The 20,036-nt window shown below is 38.9% G+C and overlaps 1 protein-coding gene across 2 annotated transcripts in view; it reads left to right on the forward strand.

The window, feature by feature from the left end:
- The window catches only part of BRAF (B-Raf proto-oncogene, serine/threonine kinase), a gene marked incomplete at both ends in the record, with an annotated part of 77,211 nt that overhangs the window by 31,723 nt on the left and 25,452 nt on the right, over nt 1-20,036 (forward strand). For both annotated transcript variants that reach the window (XM_084283621.1, XM_084283622.1), the window contains 5 exons: nt 7,042-7,145; nt 7,883-7,985; nt 9,224-9,372; nt 10,472-10,591; nt 18,747-18,906. In XM_084283621.1, coding sequence (XP_084139747.1) covers nt 7,042-7,145; nt 7,883-7,985; nt 9,224-9,372; nt 10,472-10,591; nt 18,747-18,906 — 636 coding nt within the window. The remainder of the gene's footprint in view (nt 1-7,041; nt 7,146-7,882; nt 7,986-9,223; nt 9,373-10,471; nt 10,592-18,746; nt 18,907-20,036) is intronic.

Here is a 20,036-nt window from a genome sequence, read left to right on the forward strand (position 1 = left end):
CATGGTACGAGCTTGTGCCTCGAGCTTACAGAGTTGTAAGCACTGGATTTCTAGAGGCATTCAAGCTGTCCTACCAGTTTCACCTGTCAAGTTTAGGGAAAATTCAGAGAGGGGATGTTCAGGCAGCTGAATAACTAGTTTCTTCCTTTTAATTACACACCTGGTTTAATGTGATTAGGTTCTTCTAATCTAAAACAATTACAAATTCCCATGCCATATCAAATGCTCCAAAAATGGGGTTTATGTAGCCTGTGCCAATGAGTGCTTTCTGAATGTATCTGTATGCTTTGGGATTTTATGCATTATATGAAGAAACTGGGAGAATGGATCACTGACTTTCAAGTAAACTTTACTGTGTTGTTTTTTGTCTCTTTAATTGTTGTGTCGTCAGGGAGTACTATTGTCCTACCTATCCCATTGCTGAAAGGCAAAATCAAATGAGAGACTAAATTGCCAATTTTAATTGCGAAGAAATTTAACTATGGAAGACTTCTCCTTTAGAATGTTAATAAGCAAACAATTTCATTGCAGAAAAGGAGTTGTACAATGAAATGGACTTCACAGCCAGCATGAGTAAGTCCTTCATATCTAAGAAAGCCTGGAGAATGCACCTTCAGAGGTGTGCAAGGAACCAGGGTGCAATACCAGATGTCACTTGGTCTAGCTGGGATGGAGTTCATTTTCTTGATAGCAGCCTGTATGGTGCTGTGCTTGATGCTGGTGGCCAAAACAACATTGGGAACACGTGGATGCTTCAGCTGTTGCTGAGCAGTGCTTGCACAGTGCTCAGGCCACCTTCCCTGTTTCCTGCTCTGCCCCCATAGCAAGTAGGCTGGGGGTGGGCAAGGGCCTGGAAGAGGCCACGGCTGGGACAGCTGACTCAAATTGACTGAGGAGATGTTCCAAGCCATATAATATGCTCTGTAAGGGAACTGGGAGGAGTTTGTCCCAAGTGACTGTTGCTCAGGGACTGACTGGGTATCGATCTGCTTGTGGTGGGTGATTGCTTCTGTATCACCTGGGGAAAAAGTTTGGGTTTTTTTCCTTCACTTTATTTAAACCATCTTTATCTTGACGGTCATAGCCTTGACGAAGACCATGAGTTTTCTTGCTTTTACACTTCCAGTTCTGTTCCCCCATTCTGTCTGGGATGGGTGAGCAAGCGGCTGTGTTGCTTGGCTGCCTGCTGGGGTTAACCCACCAAATAAAATAAACTGTTGTATAAATTCAAAGTAGTATGTATTAGGAGGCGAGTAATTTAATCCTCTTCAATTTTATTGACAAGCAGCCTTAGATCGCAAAGACAAGCGATATGGAAAGCTCGCCATTATAAAATCGATGGCCTGTCATCTGAAGTGCCTTACGCAACATCGATCGCTGCTTTTTAAGGGTGTTCCTCAAGCACGGGTCGCTCAGCGAGTGCAGTGACTGTTGAATGAAAGGCCAGTTATGGAATTAAGATTTCGTACTTTAAGAGGTGGGAAGTCTGTCTGCACAAAGTAAATCAATGATACAGAAAACGCTGTTTGGAGTGTGTATCTCAGCTTATAATGCGGTAGACAGGGACTTAGTGAAACGGAATGAAGATCACAAATCTGAAAATAATCACAAATATTTCAGTTCTGTGTCTGGTAAATCGTGCTTCGACACATGGTCTCTTGTGTCATCTAAGCAAACTAATCAACCAAAGCTTTAATATTTCTAGGGAAAGCGTATACTACCTGGATTTGAATGTACTTGTTTTTAGGATCATTTACAATCCTTTTAGAAAAGGGTGTGAATCGTAAGCCTTTCATGGTACAATTTCTTGCCATTATCTTTAAAGTATTTAGAGTGTGATTGTCTGAGACAGGGTATTACTCCAAGCTCAGGACTTGACCTGTTACACTTAATTAAACTATTTTGTAACTTTAAAAGAGATGCATTAGAAGTTTGGGGTTTGAGCTGGTTTTTCATCACTTCAAGAGAAACCTCAAGTTTTTTGAGTTTGATGCTCATAGTGCAGCTATGGATATTTTCCTCGATGAGCAGTTCTCTTCTCTGAAGTCTAACCCCTCTTTTCCAAACTTTTTTTTATTAGTGGGTCACTGTCAGCCTTCACAACGTCTGGCATTGGCATCCAGCCCTAGCTTTTAAGACAGTGATCCAGCAGTATGCTATGAATCTGCCACGATCTTATAGCAAGTGTTCCTCTGAACACGGTTTGGGATCTATTCTTCAAAAGCTTGAACAATTGACTGTTGAAGGCTGCTGTTGTGTAAACATGCTGGGTTTGCTCCAGTGTGGTTTAGGGACGGTGTATTCCTGTTCAAATGTTTCGGTGATATGTATCAGTCCCCTGTGTTCTACAAACGAGTACTTTTTAATGGCATTAGCGATGCGGGTGCTGGTAACAGATGTCTCCAAGTTAAATGGGATGCATTTGATGGAACGGTAACAGCTTTGTAAAACGGGTAAGTTCTGTTCAATTTGCCTTGGAAACAATATTCTGTGCAATGCAGTTGTCTCCCATTTGTCTTATCTACTTAATGCGTTTCAGAATATAAACTCTTTTCCTATAGAAGTTGGTCAGAGCACCGTGCCCTGAAATCCAGAACAGCTGCCTGAAAGCTGTATTTTTCATTTCATAGATGTTGTCATGTTCAGTGTCATCATATGTAAGATAGGAAAATAAATGAGGATCTCAAGCTTGGATTTTTATTTATTGGACACAAAAATAGTTTGGTTTATTTCTCCCCTAACACAGTTGAATTCTGTGAGCACATGGTTGGCATTTTTAGTCATATAGATGGGCACCAGGGAAAATAAAGCGTGATCCTTCAAGGTGAAGTAAGTAAACAAGCACTTTGAAGTGATATTTCAAAACCAAGTATGAAATATTCTAGCTGTTGTGCCCAGTGCTCTGATTGTTGAGAATTCTTCTGAAACTCTAAGGTATATTAATGCACAACATTTGACAAGAGTGAACTGAACTACAGTGCTAGGCTGAGGAAAAAAAAATGAATTGGCTAACTAGTTATGAGAATTGTAACGCTGGGTGTTCAGAGCTGTCCAGCTTCCCCACTTCAGAGAACACCTTTACATTGATTTTTGAAGTGCTCGTCAGCCTCAACGGTCTCTTTATTGCTATAAAACATTGGAAACTGCACTAGTGTAAGGAAGCATATTTAACTTACTGCGATGTTGCCATGAGTTTGTGCTCTGATGTTAGAAAAGTGATGTAAGAGTTATTTAAGGATGCAGGCCTGACTTACTGAATCGGGAATGACCCGATTTACAGAAATAAATTAGGCATTGCTTAAATGCTTGTGGCTGCAGTATTAAACATGTATCAGCTCTGGGGCCCCCAGCACAAGAAGGACATGGAAGAACAAGTCCAGAGGAGAGCCACAAAGATGATCAGGGGGCTGGAGCACCTCTCCTACAAAGACAGGCTGAGGAGCTGGGGTTGTTCAGCCTGGAGAAGAGAAGGCTCCGGGGGACCTTATAGCAGACTTCCAGTACCTAAAGGGGGCTACAGGAAGACTGGGGAGGGACTCCTTGTCAGGGAGTGTAGCAGTGGGGTGAGGGAAATGTTCTGGAAGTGCTCAAGGCCAGGCTGGATGGGGCTTTGGGCAGCCTGGTCTGGTGGGAGGTGTCCCTGCTCATGGCAGGGGGTGGAATAGGATGGGCTTTAAGGTCCTTCCCAACCCAAACTGTTCTATGATTCTATAAATAATTTTCTGTCCATAAAAATAGTTTACATGAGTAAAAGAAGCAAGGAAATGGTGCTAAAGTTCTCTTTAGACTGTTTAGGTGGTAAGACTGGCTTGAGAATTTTTGGAGGCACCGGAATAATTTTCATTCGTTTCCTTGGGATTTCATGTTTGCAAAGTCGAATGTGTATTTTGGTGTCTTCCTGAATCACTGCTCGCCTGATGCAAGATGCACAAATAGGTTACTCTGCTATATTATTAAGCTTTCTACTTAATACATCATGCAGTCTACACAGGCAGCTGCTGTGCCATTTCTTAGCTTTGTAGAGCCCATGCTCTTCGTTTTTTTTAAAGTTGTTTGCTGGATCAACTATTCAAATTTTTCTAAAAAAAAAAATAAAAAATATAATAATAAAGCGAGATTTTTCTTCACCTTTGCCACAATTTGGGTGTGAGAAGAGGATGGGGGAGAAAGAGAGGTTTAGATGTGATTTCTTTGCAGGGAGATATTTCTCCTTTCCAGCAAGCTCTGGTATGGACTGGAGGAGGGAGCTGAAGGGCTCCATGCACAGATGGTGATGGACCATGCTGTACCAATCTGGGAACGTGATTAATCAATACCAGAGGAATTTATTCTAGTTCTTCAGCCTTCTGTTTCTTTGCTCGTGAGTTCTGTTAGAGAATGTTCTAAATGTTATGCTGATTCAGGATCCTGATGGGTTTTAGAGGCATCAAAACACTTCACTGTTTGTTAGCTGGAGCTTGTTGCAAATGGCAGTGAAGAGAACAAATGTTCTGGCCGTGTTTCTGACTGCAAGTTGCATAAATACGGTTCAGAAGTTAACGAAAGGAACTTGGGGCAGTAACACTGAGGAACAGTGAAAGATGGGTGAGGGAGACACTTAAGGCATGTTTTTTTATAATCCTATGGCGCTTATTTGGCTGTAGGAAACCTTCGTTCTGATAGCTCCGACATTTTGAGAGCTTGCCTTTCTGACTTCAGTGATCTCTTAAAAGTAAGTCTGTAACTTCATAGATCTTGTTTTCAACTGAATTTAAAAAAAAAAAAATCACATGAAGTGGCATTGGTGTAGTTTATTGATAGCAGTGGAACCTTTAGTTTCCCAGTGCAGTCCTTTGCTTCCTGAAGTGCTGAGGCATGCTGTCGTCGTTGGTGTAAGATCAGTGCCAGAGGAAGAAAATGTCTTCCAAAGAGCAGGAGACTCCTTCCTATTTCTCTCTTCATCTTCCATTTCTCTTTCATGATCGGCCACTTCCCTGCGTATATTCAGTCCCCCTTTTCCCCTAGTTGGTCTGTCACCCTCCCAGTATTTCATCTTCCACCACTTACGGGTGTTGGTGGTGAAGTGTGTGTTGTTGCTGAGAAGTTAGACCTGGAGTTTCTGTGGGGCTTCTACCCCGGTCCAGCACGTCATGTACTTACAGGGAAAACAGCCGTGAGCTGCAGAACGCTCACTTATTTGTTTTTTAGAGATGCTTCATGGCTGGACCTGTCATGTGGGAGGCTGGAGTACACATCTGAAATCCCTAGAGATTTCAGTGAAAAATATTTATTTTGTATTTGTAAATATGTACGTTGGAGGCAGGGAGAAATATGTTACAAACAATTTCAGCATGAACGGTTACGTTGGTAGAGACGTCAAACCCAGTGCTCTGTTGCTTAAAATGGAAAATTTGTTGACAATATTGACAGTAATAGGTGCTCCCAGGCTCCCTGTTACACCAGGGCTTGCTAACAGCTACGGGTGTTTTATGCTGGAGGAGTGACCTACTTCCACAGGTGACTGAAAGCCACAGCATTGACTTTGAGGAGGGGAAGAAGTTACTTTGGTTACTTCACAATACATCTTTTTATTAATCCCATGCATAAAGCACAGCCAGTTGAGGTTGAATAAGAAGATCTTAAAGTGGTATGTTAAAGGATGGTTTTTCCAAGGAAATAATAGAAGTTCTCTTTTAAAAGTTGACGTGTTGATCAGCTGGGAAGCCCAAATGCCCTGTAAGGAATGTTTTCATATTAATGGGAAGAAGCTTGTGAAGCAAAACATTCCTTTAATGTGCCTGTTCTGAGAAAGCATATGCCTGAATTCTAGAAATGCAATATATATAGCATAACCTCAAATGGTATTCACAAAGCTACTCGAAATAGGCTGCTACTTTTCACTGTCAACCTTAAGTAGGACGTAGGGCACCTAAATACCCATGGAAATTTAAGTGTGAGGAGCAAAAACTAGGCTCTGATCCAAAGCCAGCTGAAGCTGATTAAGAGCCTTCTTTTGGCTACTGAGGGCTCTGGCTTAGGCTTCTCATAAGCTATAATTGAGTCTCAGGTGTTCAGACAGGCTTTTTTGGTTAGTCAGGTCTGTGGGTTTTCCTTTGATTCAGGTTTGTTGTGCTTAGGATGAGGTGCTCTGCATGAGTATAGGAAACATCCTAGTGCATATACCAATTGAGGTGTTACATATCTTTGGTATGCAGCTCTAGAAATAGTGGGTAATACTCAACTATATCACCAAGTTATGTATTGTTCTGTTTTTTTTCTGGTTTGACTTAATATTGCTAAATCACAGGCATGCTTAGAGATGATGTACCTATTCCTATAAGAGAGAACTGCAGCTAGAAATAGAATAGAGGCAAGAAAAATATCCTTACTTTGCAGAGTTTACAGTTCTTTGTTTGGGTAGCTTTAGTGTGCACCTCCAGCCAGGCCTGCCAGATATTTTGAACTAATGAAATGGAAGAGAGGAATGCATTTTTTAAATAGGAAACGTCTGTAGACTTGCAAATATAGCTTAGTCAGAAATGGTCTACCTGACCCAGGTGATTGCTTAATCTTGTTTTCATACTTATCTTCTATTTAAAAAATAAAATGTAAACATCTTATCATGATTTTTTTTTTGAGGGCGGTTCAAGCTGTTAGTTTTTCTGCTTTAATTTCAGTTGGCATGTTGCCCTACTTAATCTTACAGCCTGGCCTGAATTTTTTTATAGATATACATAGTTATTAGCTATCTGTGTGCTATGTCTCTACTTTCTTCAAGGTGAGGAGAGTTGGAAGGTCACCTCACAGAGTTGTGTCAAGATTCCTGTCAAAATATTACTAGAAATTAGAGCTCGTTCTCATTTCTAGCTGAGCTAGATCTCTTATATACTACTCACTAATTTAATTTTTTTACAGAACAAAAAAGAATTGAGAAATTCTTACTGAGCATCCTGTAAAGAGTCACAGAAGTAGGTTTTAGCACCTAAGGGTCAAAATGTTTACATCAGTTTGAGATGAATTTGAACTTTGTTTTAATCCCTTTCTTTTATATTTGCCATCTAGGTTCCAGCAAGATGCGGGGTGACGGTCCGAGACAGCCTAAAGAAAGCTCTGATGATGCGAGGTCTCATTCCAGAATGCTGTGCTGTTTACAGAATACAAGATGGGTATGGTTTGCATGGTGGTTTTTACTCCTAGGATTTCTTCTTGGGGTTACCCGGCATGGCCAATTTTATCCAACATTATAAAAGTTGTTTTCAGAGTTTAGAGTTATCTGATACTTCATGCTAAGATAACTTGTGCCTTGTGGACATGTCTGAAAAGAATGGCAAACTCCTGTATTACGCCTGTTCTTTTAGTGATTAAATCATTTTCCAGAGTAGTATGTCCTTAAAAGCTGTCAAAACTGTTCAAATTTGTGCTAACTGAACAAGTATCAAATAGGTTTCTTTAACTTTTTGATTTTATTTTACCCGATTATATGCAATATTAATTGCATGTAGAGTTCCTGCGAAAAAATTTACATTGAGTTTCTGACCCCAAAAAGTTGTTAAATTATCATACTGCACAAAATTAGCTTTCTCTTTGGAACTTTTGTGGAACAGGTAGTTTCACAGACACTTTATTTGATCAGGAAAGTGTATTTGTCTCCCCGGAATCAAGGAGTCAGCCACTATTGAAGGTGGTTGGGAAAGAAGTGCAATTCTTTCATGTCCTTTGTCCAGGGAAGAAGTGCTGTCCTTGGTGGGTGCTGAGCTTAGTGTCTTGCCTTTGAAGTTTCCTGTAGCGAGAGGCTGGGTAGCAAGCCTCCACAGTGCAGAGATCTACCTGATCTCACATCTTCAGCAGGAGACGTGCAAGGGCTTGTGTGCTGGTGCTAATGAGAGGCTTATTTGCACTTCAGAGAGAAGAAGCCAATTGGCTGGGACACTGACATTTCCTGGCTCACGGGAGAGGAGTTGCACGTGGAAGTCTTGGAGAATGTGCCACTCACGACACACAATTTTGTATGTACCACTTTTTATGAAATGCTGAGTTAGGGTTAAGTCGGCATCGTGCTTTCAAATTCAAATTAATGACTTTGAATAATATTTTGTATCTGTGGGATGTGGTGGGGGTTGCAAAAGCCTTTTTTAATCACAATAGCTTAGATTAATTATGTGTAATTGTAGTTTAAATAAATGATGTTAAAGGATACTTGATCCCCCTTTAAAACTTTCACATTTGGATGGAATATACCCTCTGAAATCTATAAATGTTGTGGTTTTAAATCAGCACTGCATTGCAGAGCTGTAATAATAATCTACTATTTTTGTATTGCTGTATCTATAAAATGTATTCTGGGCCTCCCTGCTGGCTCTGCAGCAGCAATTAACTAATGAACTAACTATTCCCAGAGCGGCGCTGACATCATCAGTGATGCTAGTGCACAAATATGTTTTGACCTGATAAGGCACAAAGTACATGGAAGCTGCTAAACAGAATCCATCTACCCTGTTCCAGCTCCACGCAAAATCCTGGAAATAATGTTTGTCATACTGAGAAGAAACACCTTTTATTTAAATAAATCAATGAATAAGCAAAACTCTATTTGCAAGCTTTTAATGCTTTTACTCAAACAAGTTACTTTGGCTGTGGCTAGTTAGATGAAAGTATAATAGGATTAACATTTTTGTGTATCCTTCTAAAATGCTGATTATTACATGTAGTAATGCAACTAGAATATGTGTTCTTATGCCAAGTATTGCTGAGTTTGAAAATGAAACTAAACATTTATACCCTATAATATGGGGATACTGTATGTTCACCCTCTTCGGATTTTAAATTATTTTCAATAGGGAGCCATAGATACATGCCAGTTGTGTATTCCCAGTCCTGTGGGTGTTGGATAGAAATGTCATTTGGCTCCTGGAAAGATGAGATGAGATAATCTTTCAGCAGTTTTTGTTGTCACAGGTTGCATCCAAACTATGTTCTGAATATTTGTCTCTAGCATAATGTACTGTTTTGCTTCAGATTCGCTGCTGGTTTTTTGCTGCTAATGAAGTAAATAAGTAGTTGAAAGATAATTGTAATGCATGAAGGCTATTTCAAAAGATGACATTTTTTAATGAATCTGTTCAATATCTAAAACTGTAGCTCCAGCATCAAAAAATGTCTGAAGTGTATTTGTGGGAGGCGAAAGCAAATAGCCTATCTTAGGCTTACAAGAGGACTTTAACTATGATTATTTTTTACAATTTAGGTACGAAAAACATTCTTCACGTTAGCATTCTGTGACTTCTGTCGAAAGCTGCTTTTCCAGGGATTCCGATGTCAGACATGTGGCTATAAATTTCACCAGCGCTGTAGTACAGAAGTGCCACTGATGTGTGTTAACTATGATCAACTTGAGTAAGTAATCACAGTTTGTTTTAAAGTTGAGCCTTCTATTAAGCTTACAGCTGTCAGTGATTTTCTTATGTTAAATCTTCAGTTCAGGTAGTCAGAGAAGGTGCCTGAAAAAAATATAGGAGCTCAGCTGTTCTTCTGAGACTGCTTAATTCATATTCTGTCTGTGCGGGTTCAGACAACCAGTTCATATTTTTTTATTTTTTGCTGGACTATGAAATGCTTTCTTTGAAGCATGAATAGGGTGGCTGAGCACTTGACTGCATGAGACAGACTCCTCATTGTTCACAGATGTAATTCTTAATCAAAACTGGTTCTTCATTATGTGATGGCTAGGGCCTTGTTTAAATGTTTAGATATAGATCTCTCTTCAACCTGAAAAAATGTTAAGAGACTAGTTTAATATGGTCAAACTGCAGTTGGTGTTGAAAACAAATCTACTAACAAATAAGAAACATAAAAACATGCCTCAAATATTCATGTGTTCTTGAACTTAACTGTTGATTTGTGTAAGCCTCTGTAGGTTAAGAATCTGTAGTGAATTTAATCAAACACACTACGGAGCAGTTTCAGCAGAGGCTATTAAGTCTCTTAAGTAGGCTTTTATATAGGGAATCACTTAAAATGCTAGTTTTTCCCTCAAGAATAAACTTAACTCTTGCTTACATTGGTATTTGTAGCAGTTGCCTTGGGCACCTTTAGAGGATGTGCTCAAGGCTTATGGATAAAGTACTTTTATCCATTTGTCATTTGATTTTGGCCTTAAATCAGTGCAAACTTTCGAGTAAGTTCCTGTACTCAATGCATAGGTATTAGTTTTGTATTCTTGAGGAACCAGATGTTTAAAATTTCAAGTAAAAGTTTAAATGGATATTTTCTGCAAAGGTATGTTTAAGGCATGATCTTTTGATCCCTTTTCAGGTAAATAATACTTCTAACAAATCTTACAGGTTAATGTGTTAGCATAGGCTTTATTTTAAAACTTATAATTTAATCAGTGCTGGGTTTGTGTGTGTTTGTGTTTTTTTTCTTAATCTGAGTGTTGTGAAGCTTCTGGGTTTTGCACGAGTTAGGTTGTTTTTGTTTTGTTCTTGCCTCACAGTTTGCTGTTTGTCTCCAAGTTCTTTGAACATCACCCCATACCGCAGGAGGAGGCCTCCTTAGGAGAGACCACCCCAGCATCTGGATCGTACCCTTCAGTGCCCCCCTCAGATTCTGTTGGGTATGACCTTATTCCTGCTGTTTAATAACATAATATTTCAGTACTGTATGCTTAGAAACACTCAAAGTACTGCTTTGCAACCCTCTCTACATTTTTGTAATCTGGCTTGTCATGCAGATATATCCACATGTGCTTAACTTCAAAGAAGTGAATGTTTCCATTCTCATGAATGGCATACATCAATAATCGATCTAAGTTAAGCATGTGCGTAAGTGTCTCCAGAAATGGGGCTTTACCTGTTAAACTGATTTCTTCTGTATGGTAGTTCAGACCTGGTCTAAACTGGAAAGATTTTATACTTAAAGTCAAAGCAAACCACAGGTATCTCATCACAAATTGTTTTAGTTTGTGTTATGAAGATACAATGTATTTGCGTTGAAGTGACATACTTCTCTTTCAGAGTAAGCCACACAGAATAAGTTTATTCACACTATAAGATTGGTGTGAATAGATGGCAATTCCAGGTTCATAATACTGCTTGAGGAGCTTTTTCATTTACACACAGCTTTAGTGTCCTCCGGATGAGCTCTCTTCCTCCTATTTAGATGTTGGGATATACCAAGAACAGCTGTTGCCAATCCAGCTTTTGTAAAATTAGACTTCTTAAAAACTGACCGTGGCCTTCATCCCCTGTATTTCCAACAAAGATTCTGGATCTTTCTCTGTGAAGAGGTAATGGATCATGTTTAGGTTATGTTCCTACTAAGAAATCAGACAACCAACACTAGATAGCAGAATAAATCTCCAGGAAAGAATACCTCAAGGATGTGCATCAAAACCAAGTATCCTGATGCAAATTTGTTAAAACACCAATGATAAAAGCCTTCAGGAAAATGCTCCTAGGACATGTGCATACTGTGTGGAGATGAACTAAATTGGGCAGAGGCTATCTCAGAATCCTGAGTGTTGTGCCCAGACTAAAGAGCACAGCAGGAAGCTACACTGGCACCTCTGGACTTCGATTGGAAGAAAAATTCCCTGAACAACCAAGACTATTTATGAGAGATCAAATATGTTACCTCCCAGGAAACAGATTGACAGTGCTGCAGGGAGAACCTCGTTTGGTAAGTACAAAGACAATATTCTTACTGGTTTTAATTTGTGCAGTTTGAGCCAAGTTTTGGAAGTGCCTCTTCCAGGTAAGGGATATTGCCTTTATGTGCTGTAGATGTTAGTGCAGCAGATTGTGGACAAGCCTGCTGCTGTGGCCGTGTAAGCTAAGCAGGCTCTGGTGTCATCATGATAGAGCTGAAATTAAAACCAAGCCAGAATTATTAGTCTGTGAGGAAGCTTGTTCATAACAAATGTGTTAAACACCTGTGAAGGCCAAAAGGCACTATATCCCTGATCCTAATGTTTTATATATTAAATTTTCGTACTTCTCAGTTGCCTCTGCCCTCACAATTATGACTTGTTACCAGTTCATGAGGACACAACAGGATGAATTACATTAATTGATACACACAGTAGTGCTTTAGGCAATCTTAGTTTTGTGAAATGAATACTGAAAGGAAAAACTGTGAGACAAAAGCTACTTGATGCCTTAAGGTTTATAATGTTATTTTTATACACGTGAAGTTAAATATACTTGCCAGCTGGGGTTAAAGAGCGTTTTCTAAATGTTGCATCCATAAATAGTTGTGGTTGCAGGAGCTGTAAGAGGTTTCTAGCTTTCTACCTTTTTGCTTTTTTACCTTGCTGTATGCTTTATTTGCTAAATAAGTGAACAAAAAGGCATGCAGCATGCCTTCAGAGGTCTGTTTATTTTGAAAATGTTTTATGATTATGAGCTGGCATTAATAAGTAGTATGCATGTTACAAAGTTATGCAGTTTTTCCCGAACGTCTGTGCTGGTACTGTTTCCTTTCCAGAAGCAGCTCAGACACTCTTGTATGAGCATACAGCACTGTCTATATATTTCTCCAGTTATTCTTTTGCTTTTCTTTAATAATACTTCTCTGCTTTTTCGAGACATAATTGTGAAAATACTAATTTATCTGATTATTTGTTCTTTAAGAGTTGAAAAAAAAAATGCCGGCCTTCTCTATGAAGTCATGTATTTTGTTAAAGGGTATTGCTACAATATGGGGCAGCAGCCCAACTGGAATCAAAAAGGCTGACATTTCAGGTTATTTTGACTGAGAAGAGAGTAAAGGAATAAAGTTATTTAGAGTTGGGCAGTGGGGGGTGAAAATATGAAAAACTAGTGCTTTATTAATGCTGTTATTAGTTTAATAACTACTCCTTTAATTTCTCTGTTCTCCTAGCATCTTGCATGGCACAGCCCACACAGGAAGGAATGTTACTAATTCTTTGGTAAACCCGAGGAAAGAGGAGGCAAACATCCTTCATCTTTAGCCTTGTGAAGGGATGCCGGCTGCAGGCAAAGTGTCCAAAGAAAGGAAGAGTTCGTGTTGCAAGACAAGCTCAAGAGCAAAGGCGTGTATGACATGCTGAGAAATGGGCAAGGGATCAAATGAAGTTGCAAAGAGAAAGGGATGTAAAGGAGGAGAATGTTGGACATGGTGCAAAAGCTGATAAACGTGCTGGAAAACTTTGTTGCACTTTGCTCACCTGTAACATCCTAAAGCAATCCAGTCCGGTAGCCTTTCATTCTGTCAACTGTAAGCAACAGACACTTTGTCCAGGTGTTCCATCCCAAGTGAAGCACACGTGGTCTTGGTTTGCACATTTCTGAACCCCTTATTAAAATGTGTCCAGCTTTCACATTAGCTCTCAGTCCCAGTTCTCTCAGTTTGCACCATCATGTTGTGCAAAAGTAGTCAGTTGTAGTCTGGACTTCACTGGAAAGAATGATTTAAGTGTAGGTCTCCCTACCAGTAGCCATTTGTAATAAAATTGAAGTACACAAACTGTATATAATACTGTATGCATTTTGTTGCACTATTATAAAATTTCTTCTGCATCTGTGCTTGTAAAACATGAGTACCACATTTCTCTGAACACACTTCACCGGATCTTACAGATATATGAAAGATTGAGAGATCACATGAGAGATTAGCTCTTTAGAATATTACAAAGTTTTATTTTTCTGCTTCCATCTATTCTCTCAGATATTGGGCAAAACTCAGCAAACTACTGAGACAGATACTATGTCAGGGTGAGCACCCTCTGGAATGGGGATGGGGGTGGAATAGGGTCAGACTTGAGTAGCACGGAGGCAGATTGGACTTGATAAAAGCTGGAAGCCTCTGCTTTGCTTGAGGTAGGATACTGCTAGCAAGCAATTAGCAACATCTTGGCTTATTAAAAAACAACATTTCATGCTTGATCTTCTACATTTGAGGAAGGAAGAGGGACTGTCTGGTGCACCATTCTTGGAAGCTTGCCAGCCCCTGCCTTAGAGCAGGCTCTAACCTATGATTAAACACCTCTGCTTTCCTTTCTGTCTTCCAAATGTTCACTGATCATTCTGCCTCAGCTGAAGACATTTAAATGTCTAGAAAAGGTTCTAAATAGCTGATGAAACAAAGACGCATTCTTACAAGGATGCATTTAGTGCTACAACACCATTTTAAATCTACTTGTTTTATTGCATAAAACAACGCTGAACTTTTTTCCTAAAATTTCTGGCAACAGACCTTTTCCAAGCCATTGCATTAGTAGATTTCTTATGATACCCACTTTGTTATGCCATCTTGATGAGCAGAAAATGCCTGGTATCAGCATCCTAAGACAATTCCTTTTTATTTTGTACAAAAACTGGGGAAAACTTTATTTGCAAAAACATGGCAGTAAACTGGATTTGGAGGAGTGATGACAGCCACAGGGGTCTTCTCGATAGCCCCGTGCCAAAAAGACAAGTATGAATGCGTACTATTGTGATAATCCTATTTTACACCTACAAACTGATGTGCAGGAAAACATTTACCATGGTATAAAAAAAATGCACTAATCCATATGAAGTTGTGAGCGCTGAAGATCCATCCTGTGGTGCTTTTGGGCTGACTAGTTGCTAGTGCAGATCTCAGATCCTTCACAGTTCTTAGAAACTGAAACTGGAAGTGCACTGTGCTTCTCAGTAACAGTAGTAAAAAACAAAGCCAATTGTACTGTGGTGTAAATGCAGAGGTGAAAAAAAAAAAGCTGTGGTAGTCTGATATGGCTTGTGATAGATTCTGATGAGTATGCAGTCTACCAGGTGAACAGGGTGCTGAGCTAACTGAGATACACTTTTAAGTGGCATATACACTATAACTTCTAATTGTATGAATGTGAACTTTCTGTTTAGGTCTTTGCCTAACTACAGCAAGACAAAAATTCAAAGAAAAATCTTGCAGCCAAGCAAACCTCTTGAGAAAAATCTTTCCTGAGTAGACCAGCTCTTAACTCACCAATATGACTTTTCATATATTTGAAGGAAATTGATCATTTATATCATTTATATTATTTTTTTCATATTTGTAAAGCACACTATAGCCTGTATCACTATGAGTTATAAGATGGGTTATAACTCACAATGTCACTATCATTATGAGTTATAAGATATAGTGAGGATACTATACGTGATTACTATAAAATTGTAATATATGAAGTAGTGTGTGGGCATTTTTGAGTTACTATTCATTTTCCGGTGGACCTAGTTTTGTAGAATAGTAGGTCTGTGGACACACTGGTATTTGCTATGGTTGACGAAGTGTAAAACAACTATACCTATCCATGGTTCATTTCGTTAACTTAGTTATTGCCTAAGTTAGGTAGTTTAGGCTTGCTTCTGTCTCCTGACAAAACCTCCTTCTCTTTTCATAAAAACGGAGGGAACAATGTGCTTATCCCAAATCCACAGTCTAAGCAAATAGCATGTTCTGTTATACCACCAAGAAAGGTTATAATTTATTTTAAAAAGAATGTAGATTTGACAACTCTATCAGCTTGTTGCCTGGGAAGCTGAGAATCTTTTGGTAAAGGGATGCCCACACTTAGGAGGCTGGAAGAAAGTGTGGTACAACCTCTAGTATGTCAGAACACTGGCTTTATCATTTCTAGAAGCTCTCTTCTAGCATGGAGGTTGTCTGCCAACCGCTTACAAAGTCCACAGGAGCAACAGATACTGAGAGCCTTGAATTTAAACTTCTTCTCTAAGCTGCAGCCTGCCTACATGTATGCCACAGTAAACAGTTCTTGGCAGCCGCTGTGCTCTGGTCCTTTTTTTTTTTTTTTTTTTTTTTTCTCTTCTTTGTTTTGGCAATTTCTTTGCTGGCACTTACTCCTCCAGCATAGCCTGCAGATCTAGTTTGGGAACTTGCCCAGAACAGACAGCGTCGCCCTCTTCCAAATGATGAGAGCTGGTCCTTCTTGCTCCACTGTCCCTTCCGTCTTCATGGAGCAGATGAAACTTCATAATACTCTGTGAATGGGCCTCTGATATCTAAGGATTGCTCCATGCTTTCTGATGATGTGGCTTCTGTAGAGCAGATGCAGATTGAGATGCAGGCTTTGCTGCACACAAGCAGAGTCTGCTGGTAATCTCTCCTGAGCTTGTGATCCCAGTAGGCCACCCTGGCTAGCAAACCCCTTGTGTCTTTCTCTTTGCTTTTCAAGCAAAGTTCACATTTAGCAAAAATAGCCCACCTTTTGGTGACTGTCCCAAGAATACCAACAACCAAAATCCTGAGTGTAAAGATAGAAAACATAAATAACTGCTTATGAGATCTCTATCTCTAGACTCTTTGGTGTCTAAAACCCAGAGATCCTCCCAATAAGATTAGCAAAAAAAGAGTTCTTTGTCAAGCTGTAGGTCTTTTTTTTTTCATAAAGATCTGAACTGTCCCCACAATTCCATGAGCAGAAAGATCTATTCATGTTGTTTTTAAAACATGATATGGCATAGCACAGGATCTGTGCTAGCTACATGAAAGGCGTGATGACCCATGACCAGAAATACAGAAGTATTTGCAGATTCCCTTAGTAGATGACTCAAAAGAGGATATAATCAAAACAATATTTCTGCAGTTGGGTTTTCTCTCCCTCAGCTTACTCACAATCACAGAAACTAATTGCTTCTGTTAAGCTGTGTGGCAGAGCTTAAATGCTGTCTCCTGGTCATCCCTAATGCAATAAACTGCTGTTTGTTGTTACGCATTTCCCTTGATTTCATTATTTTGAGGAACCCACAGGAAGTTTGAGCAGGAGTTAGCTGTCCCAACAATGGCAGTACTAGCCTGATATTTTATTTTTTTTTTTTTACTTTTCTGAAGTCTTTCTATGCACCATCAGACTCACTTGCCTTGACATTAAAATGCAGTATCTTGGAATGTCAGCCACATCCTGTGCATGCATCTGCAGTGTCCCCTCTCCTGATGTGGGTTCTAGTTGCATCATTTTCTTACAAAATACTCAAGAGTTCCAAACTTCCTCATCTGCAATAGAAATGATTTTACTTAGCTGTGCTTCTGAGCTTCTTCAGAAATGCTGGGCTGTTGAAGACACTTTGTTGCTTCCCATTGTCTTCCCAATATTCATATTCTGTCATATGACAATAGGTAATCACATTTTTTTAAATGATTAAAAAAAAAAAAAAAACACTACATATTCTTCCTTCTCACCTCTATTTCCTGTTCCCCAGACATAATTTAGGTATTTTATTGTAAGACTTACTACGCCATTATTGGAATTCATTGGCAAGTGCCATGTGTGCCCATTCTTGATCGTGAGACTTGGCCAGGAAGGAAAAGACAGCAGATACTTAGGGTACTGTTAGCACTGAGTGCTGGGATCCATGCCAAGCTGTGTTAAGAACTGTAACAGCAGGTAGGGCAACAGTCTCCTTTAAAGCAGACCTATTTCCAAATAAACATCAGAGATGCTATTGAATGCTAACATTTACCCAAAAGGTCTTTGGAGAGACCAAGGAGTATTTACTTACAGGAGACAGCACCAGGACCTCTTGCTGCTGTGGGCTGTTGTATGGTTTATTTCTGAAGCTTCTCCCAGTGGGCATTGCCTTTGTGGGCATGGTAACTCATGAGTAATTTAATAGCTGGAGGACTGTCATCCTCTGCTAGGAGCTGTGTTTTCTGTAGGTTCTAAAACCTTGTTGTCAGCTAGCAAGTGTATTTTAAACATAAAATTTTCTTACACTTTTAAACATTTTTAAATATAAGTTTGTTGTTGTTTGTTCTGTTTTGTTTTGTTTTTTTAACTCAGAATGCAACAAGTATTTCTCATTAAACTTCTTATATCCATTAAATTGAATCATTATACCTAACAGCGACTGACCTTGACTTAAGTGAGAGAGAAATGCCTGTTCATTGTACTTTACCAAAATAGCAGGATAACCAAATGAGTGACATCCTGCCTTCTAACAAACAAAAACCCAAGTGTATAATGCTTTGTTTTTTAAAAATTTGATTCATGACACTGTGAATTAAAGATTTTTATCTACGTTGACTGGCAGCAATTGTATTTCTTCAGAAAACTTGTCTGTATATTCTGAACGCTTACCTTTAAAGTTGGATCTGTTGCATTGTGTTACTGTAGCAGAGTAAATAATGTTTGAAATGTTGCACTATTCAAAGGTATTTCCTAAAAGGTGGGGTAAAAAGCTGATATATTTATTTTTAATATCAATAATTTGTATTACTTTGGCCATAGTATTACTCATGGTGGGTGACCACTATTTAATTTTCAGTCTTTCTTCATTGCACAATAATCCCTTCCATACAATTTTTTGTGACATTTTTGACCGTTATGTTGATGTGAGGTGTTAAGCATTTTTTAGTTCTTAGTAGGTGGCCATTAAAAAGAGCATATTGCATTAACTCTGAAGTGCAGAAACTGCACAACACGTCAATATCTTCAGTGCATGTTGAACTACCTGAACTGTTTCAGATCAGAATTTAATATTACTAGTTAAATATGGCATGTTAGGGTTTGTTTTGTGTATGTGATTTTTTTTTTAACTCAGAAAACTTCATGGCCACGTAATTAGGTAGTTTCTGCAGCAGAGAGTTGTTGCAATTGATCCTAGGGGAGTAGAGATCATTCATTATAAATTGTTTTTATGCAGGCCTTTAGACCAGCTGTTTTTTATGTATGTATTATTATAGTTGAAAAGGATTTACCACACCCACTATGCAGTATTTGAAGCCATTTGTAGACCTAAATCCTCTTTTTCCTTGACTTTGTTTCTCAGACCATCAATTCTCCCTAGTCCTTCTCCTTCAAAATCCATTCCAATCCCACAGCCCTTCCGACCAGCAGATGAAGACCATCGGAATCAGTTTGGGCAACGCGACCGATCCTCTTCAGCTCCCAATGTTCACATCAATACAATCGAGCCAGTCAATATCGATGTAAGTATTAATAAAATTTCAATCAGAAACAGATTTGATGTTTCCCTTATGAATATCAGGGTGTTAAATTTATCATCTGTATATACGAGGACTATAGCTCTAGTCTAATCCTTGGTCATCTGTCAGAATCTTCATAATTCCCGGGAAAGAAGTGGTTGCTATTGTGAGCTGTATAAATACAGATAACCCATTCTCGACAAGCAGAAGCTGCCTTTTAAGAGTTCAAAGAAGTATTTTACCACAAACCACTACTCTTTTTTTTTTATTTATTAGTTGTAAGGCTTATACTGCTAGCTGTACCACGCCATTAAGAGTATAAAAGTCAGCAACCACTCTTGCAAACTATTATATGAAATAAGCACATTTATTTATGTGCAGGATAGGTTTTGGTTGGTTGGTTGGTTTTGTTGTTTGTTTTGTGTGTGTGTGTGTGTGTGTGTTTTTATTTTGTTTGTTTTTTTAGCATTTGCAATTGAAGTGATGTTCCTGGCATTGAATGAAATCAAATTATTGCAGTTATCTGAGTTCAGATTTACTGAGTGTTGCTTAGGATTTCATGAGCCCAGTATATAGCCCTATATTCTGGGCTCCTGTGTTCTAAGTATTCTCTTGGAGTGTTCAGAAACTGCTACACTTAACTTGTTTTCCATTTTTTTGAAAATGTTGGATGCTGAATTGTAACAATAATAATAGTTGATATTAAGAGTAAGACTAACTAGGATCTTTCAAAATGTTGGTCAAAACAGCCTCTTTCTAATTTTGCTGATGTATACAGCTCGTATTTTACCTTTGAGTCCAGTCTTTAGAAATTCATTATTTGTCAGGTGATCAGTCTTGAGTCTGCATGGGCGTCAAGGCACAAAATCTATTTTGCATGTGAGCTGAGCAGAAGATGGAATGTTACCTGAGTTTTAAGAAAGTGGCTTAAAATTGCTACTTGATAATATGGCAGTGGTGCAGCTGAGAGTCAGGACCAGTATCTTCAGCAACAGTGCAAATGTATAAAAGAATAAGCTGATTGTGTAACCATTAAAAAAATGGTTTGATGGTGCAAATGAACTTTTGGAGGGAAGCTACTAACATTTTCTTGTGTTAAGAACATCATTAGTGTAGGTTCCATATGGTTTGGA

This window comes from Netta rufina (assembly GCF_964035555.1).
Source record: "Netta rufina genome assembly, chromosome: 1".
Lineage (NCBI taxonomy): Eukaryota > Metazoa > Chordata > Aves > Anseriformes > Anatidae > Netta > Netta rufina.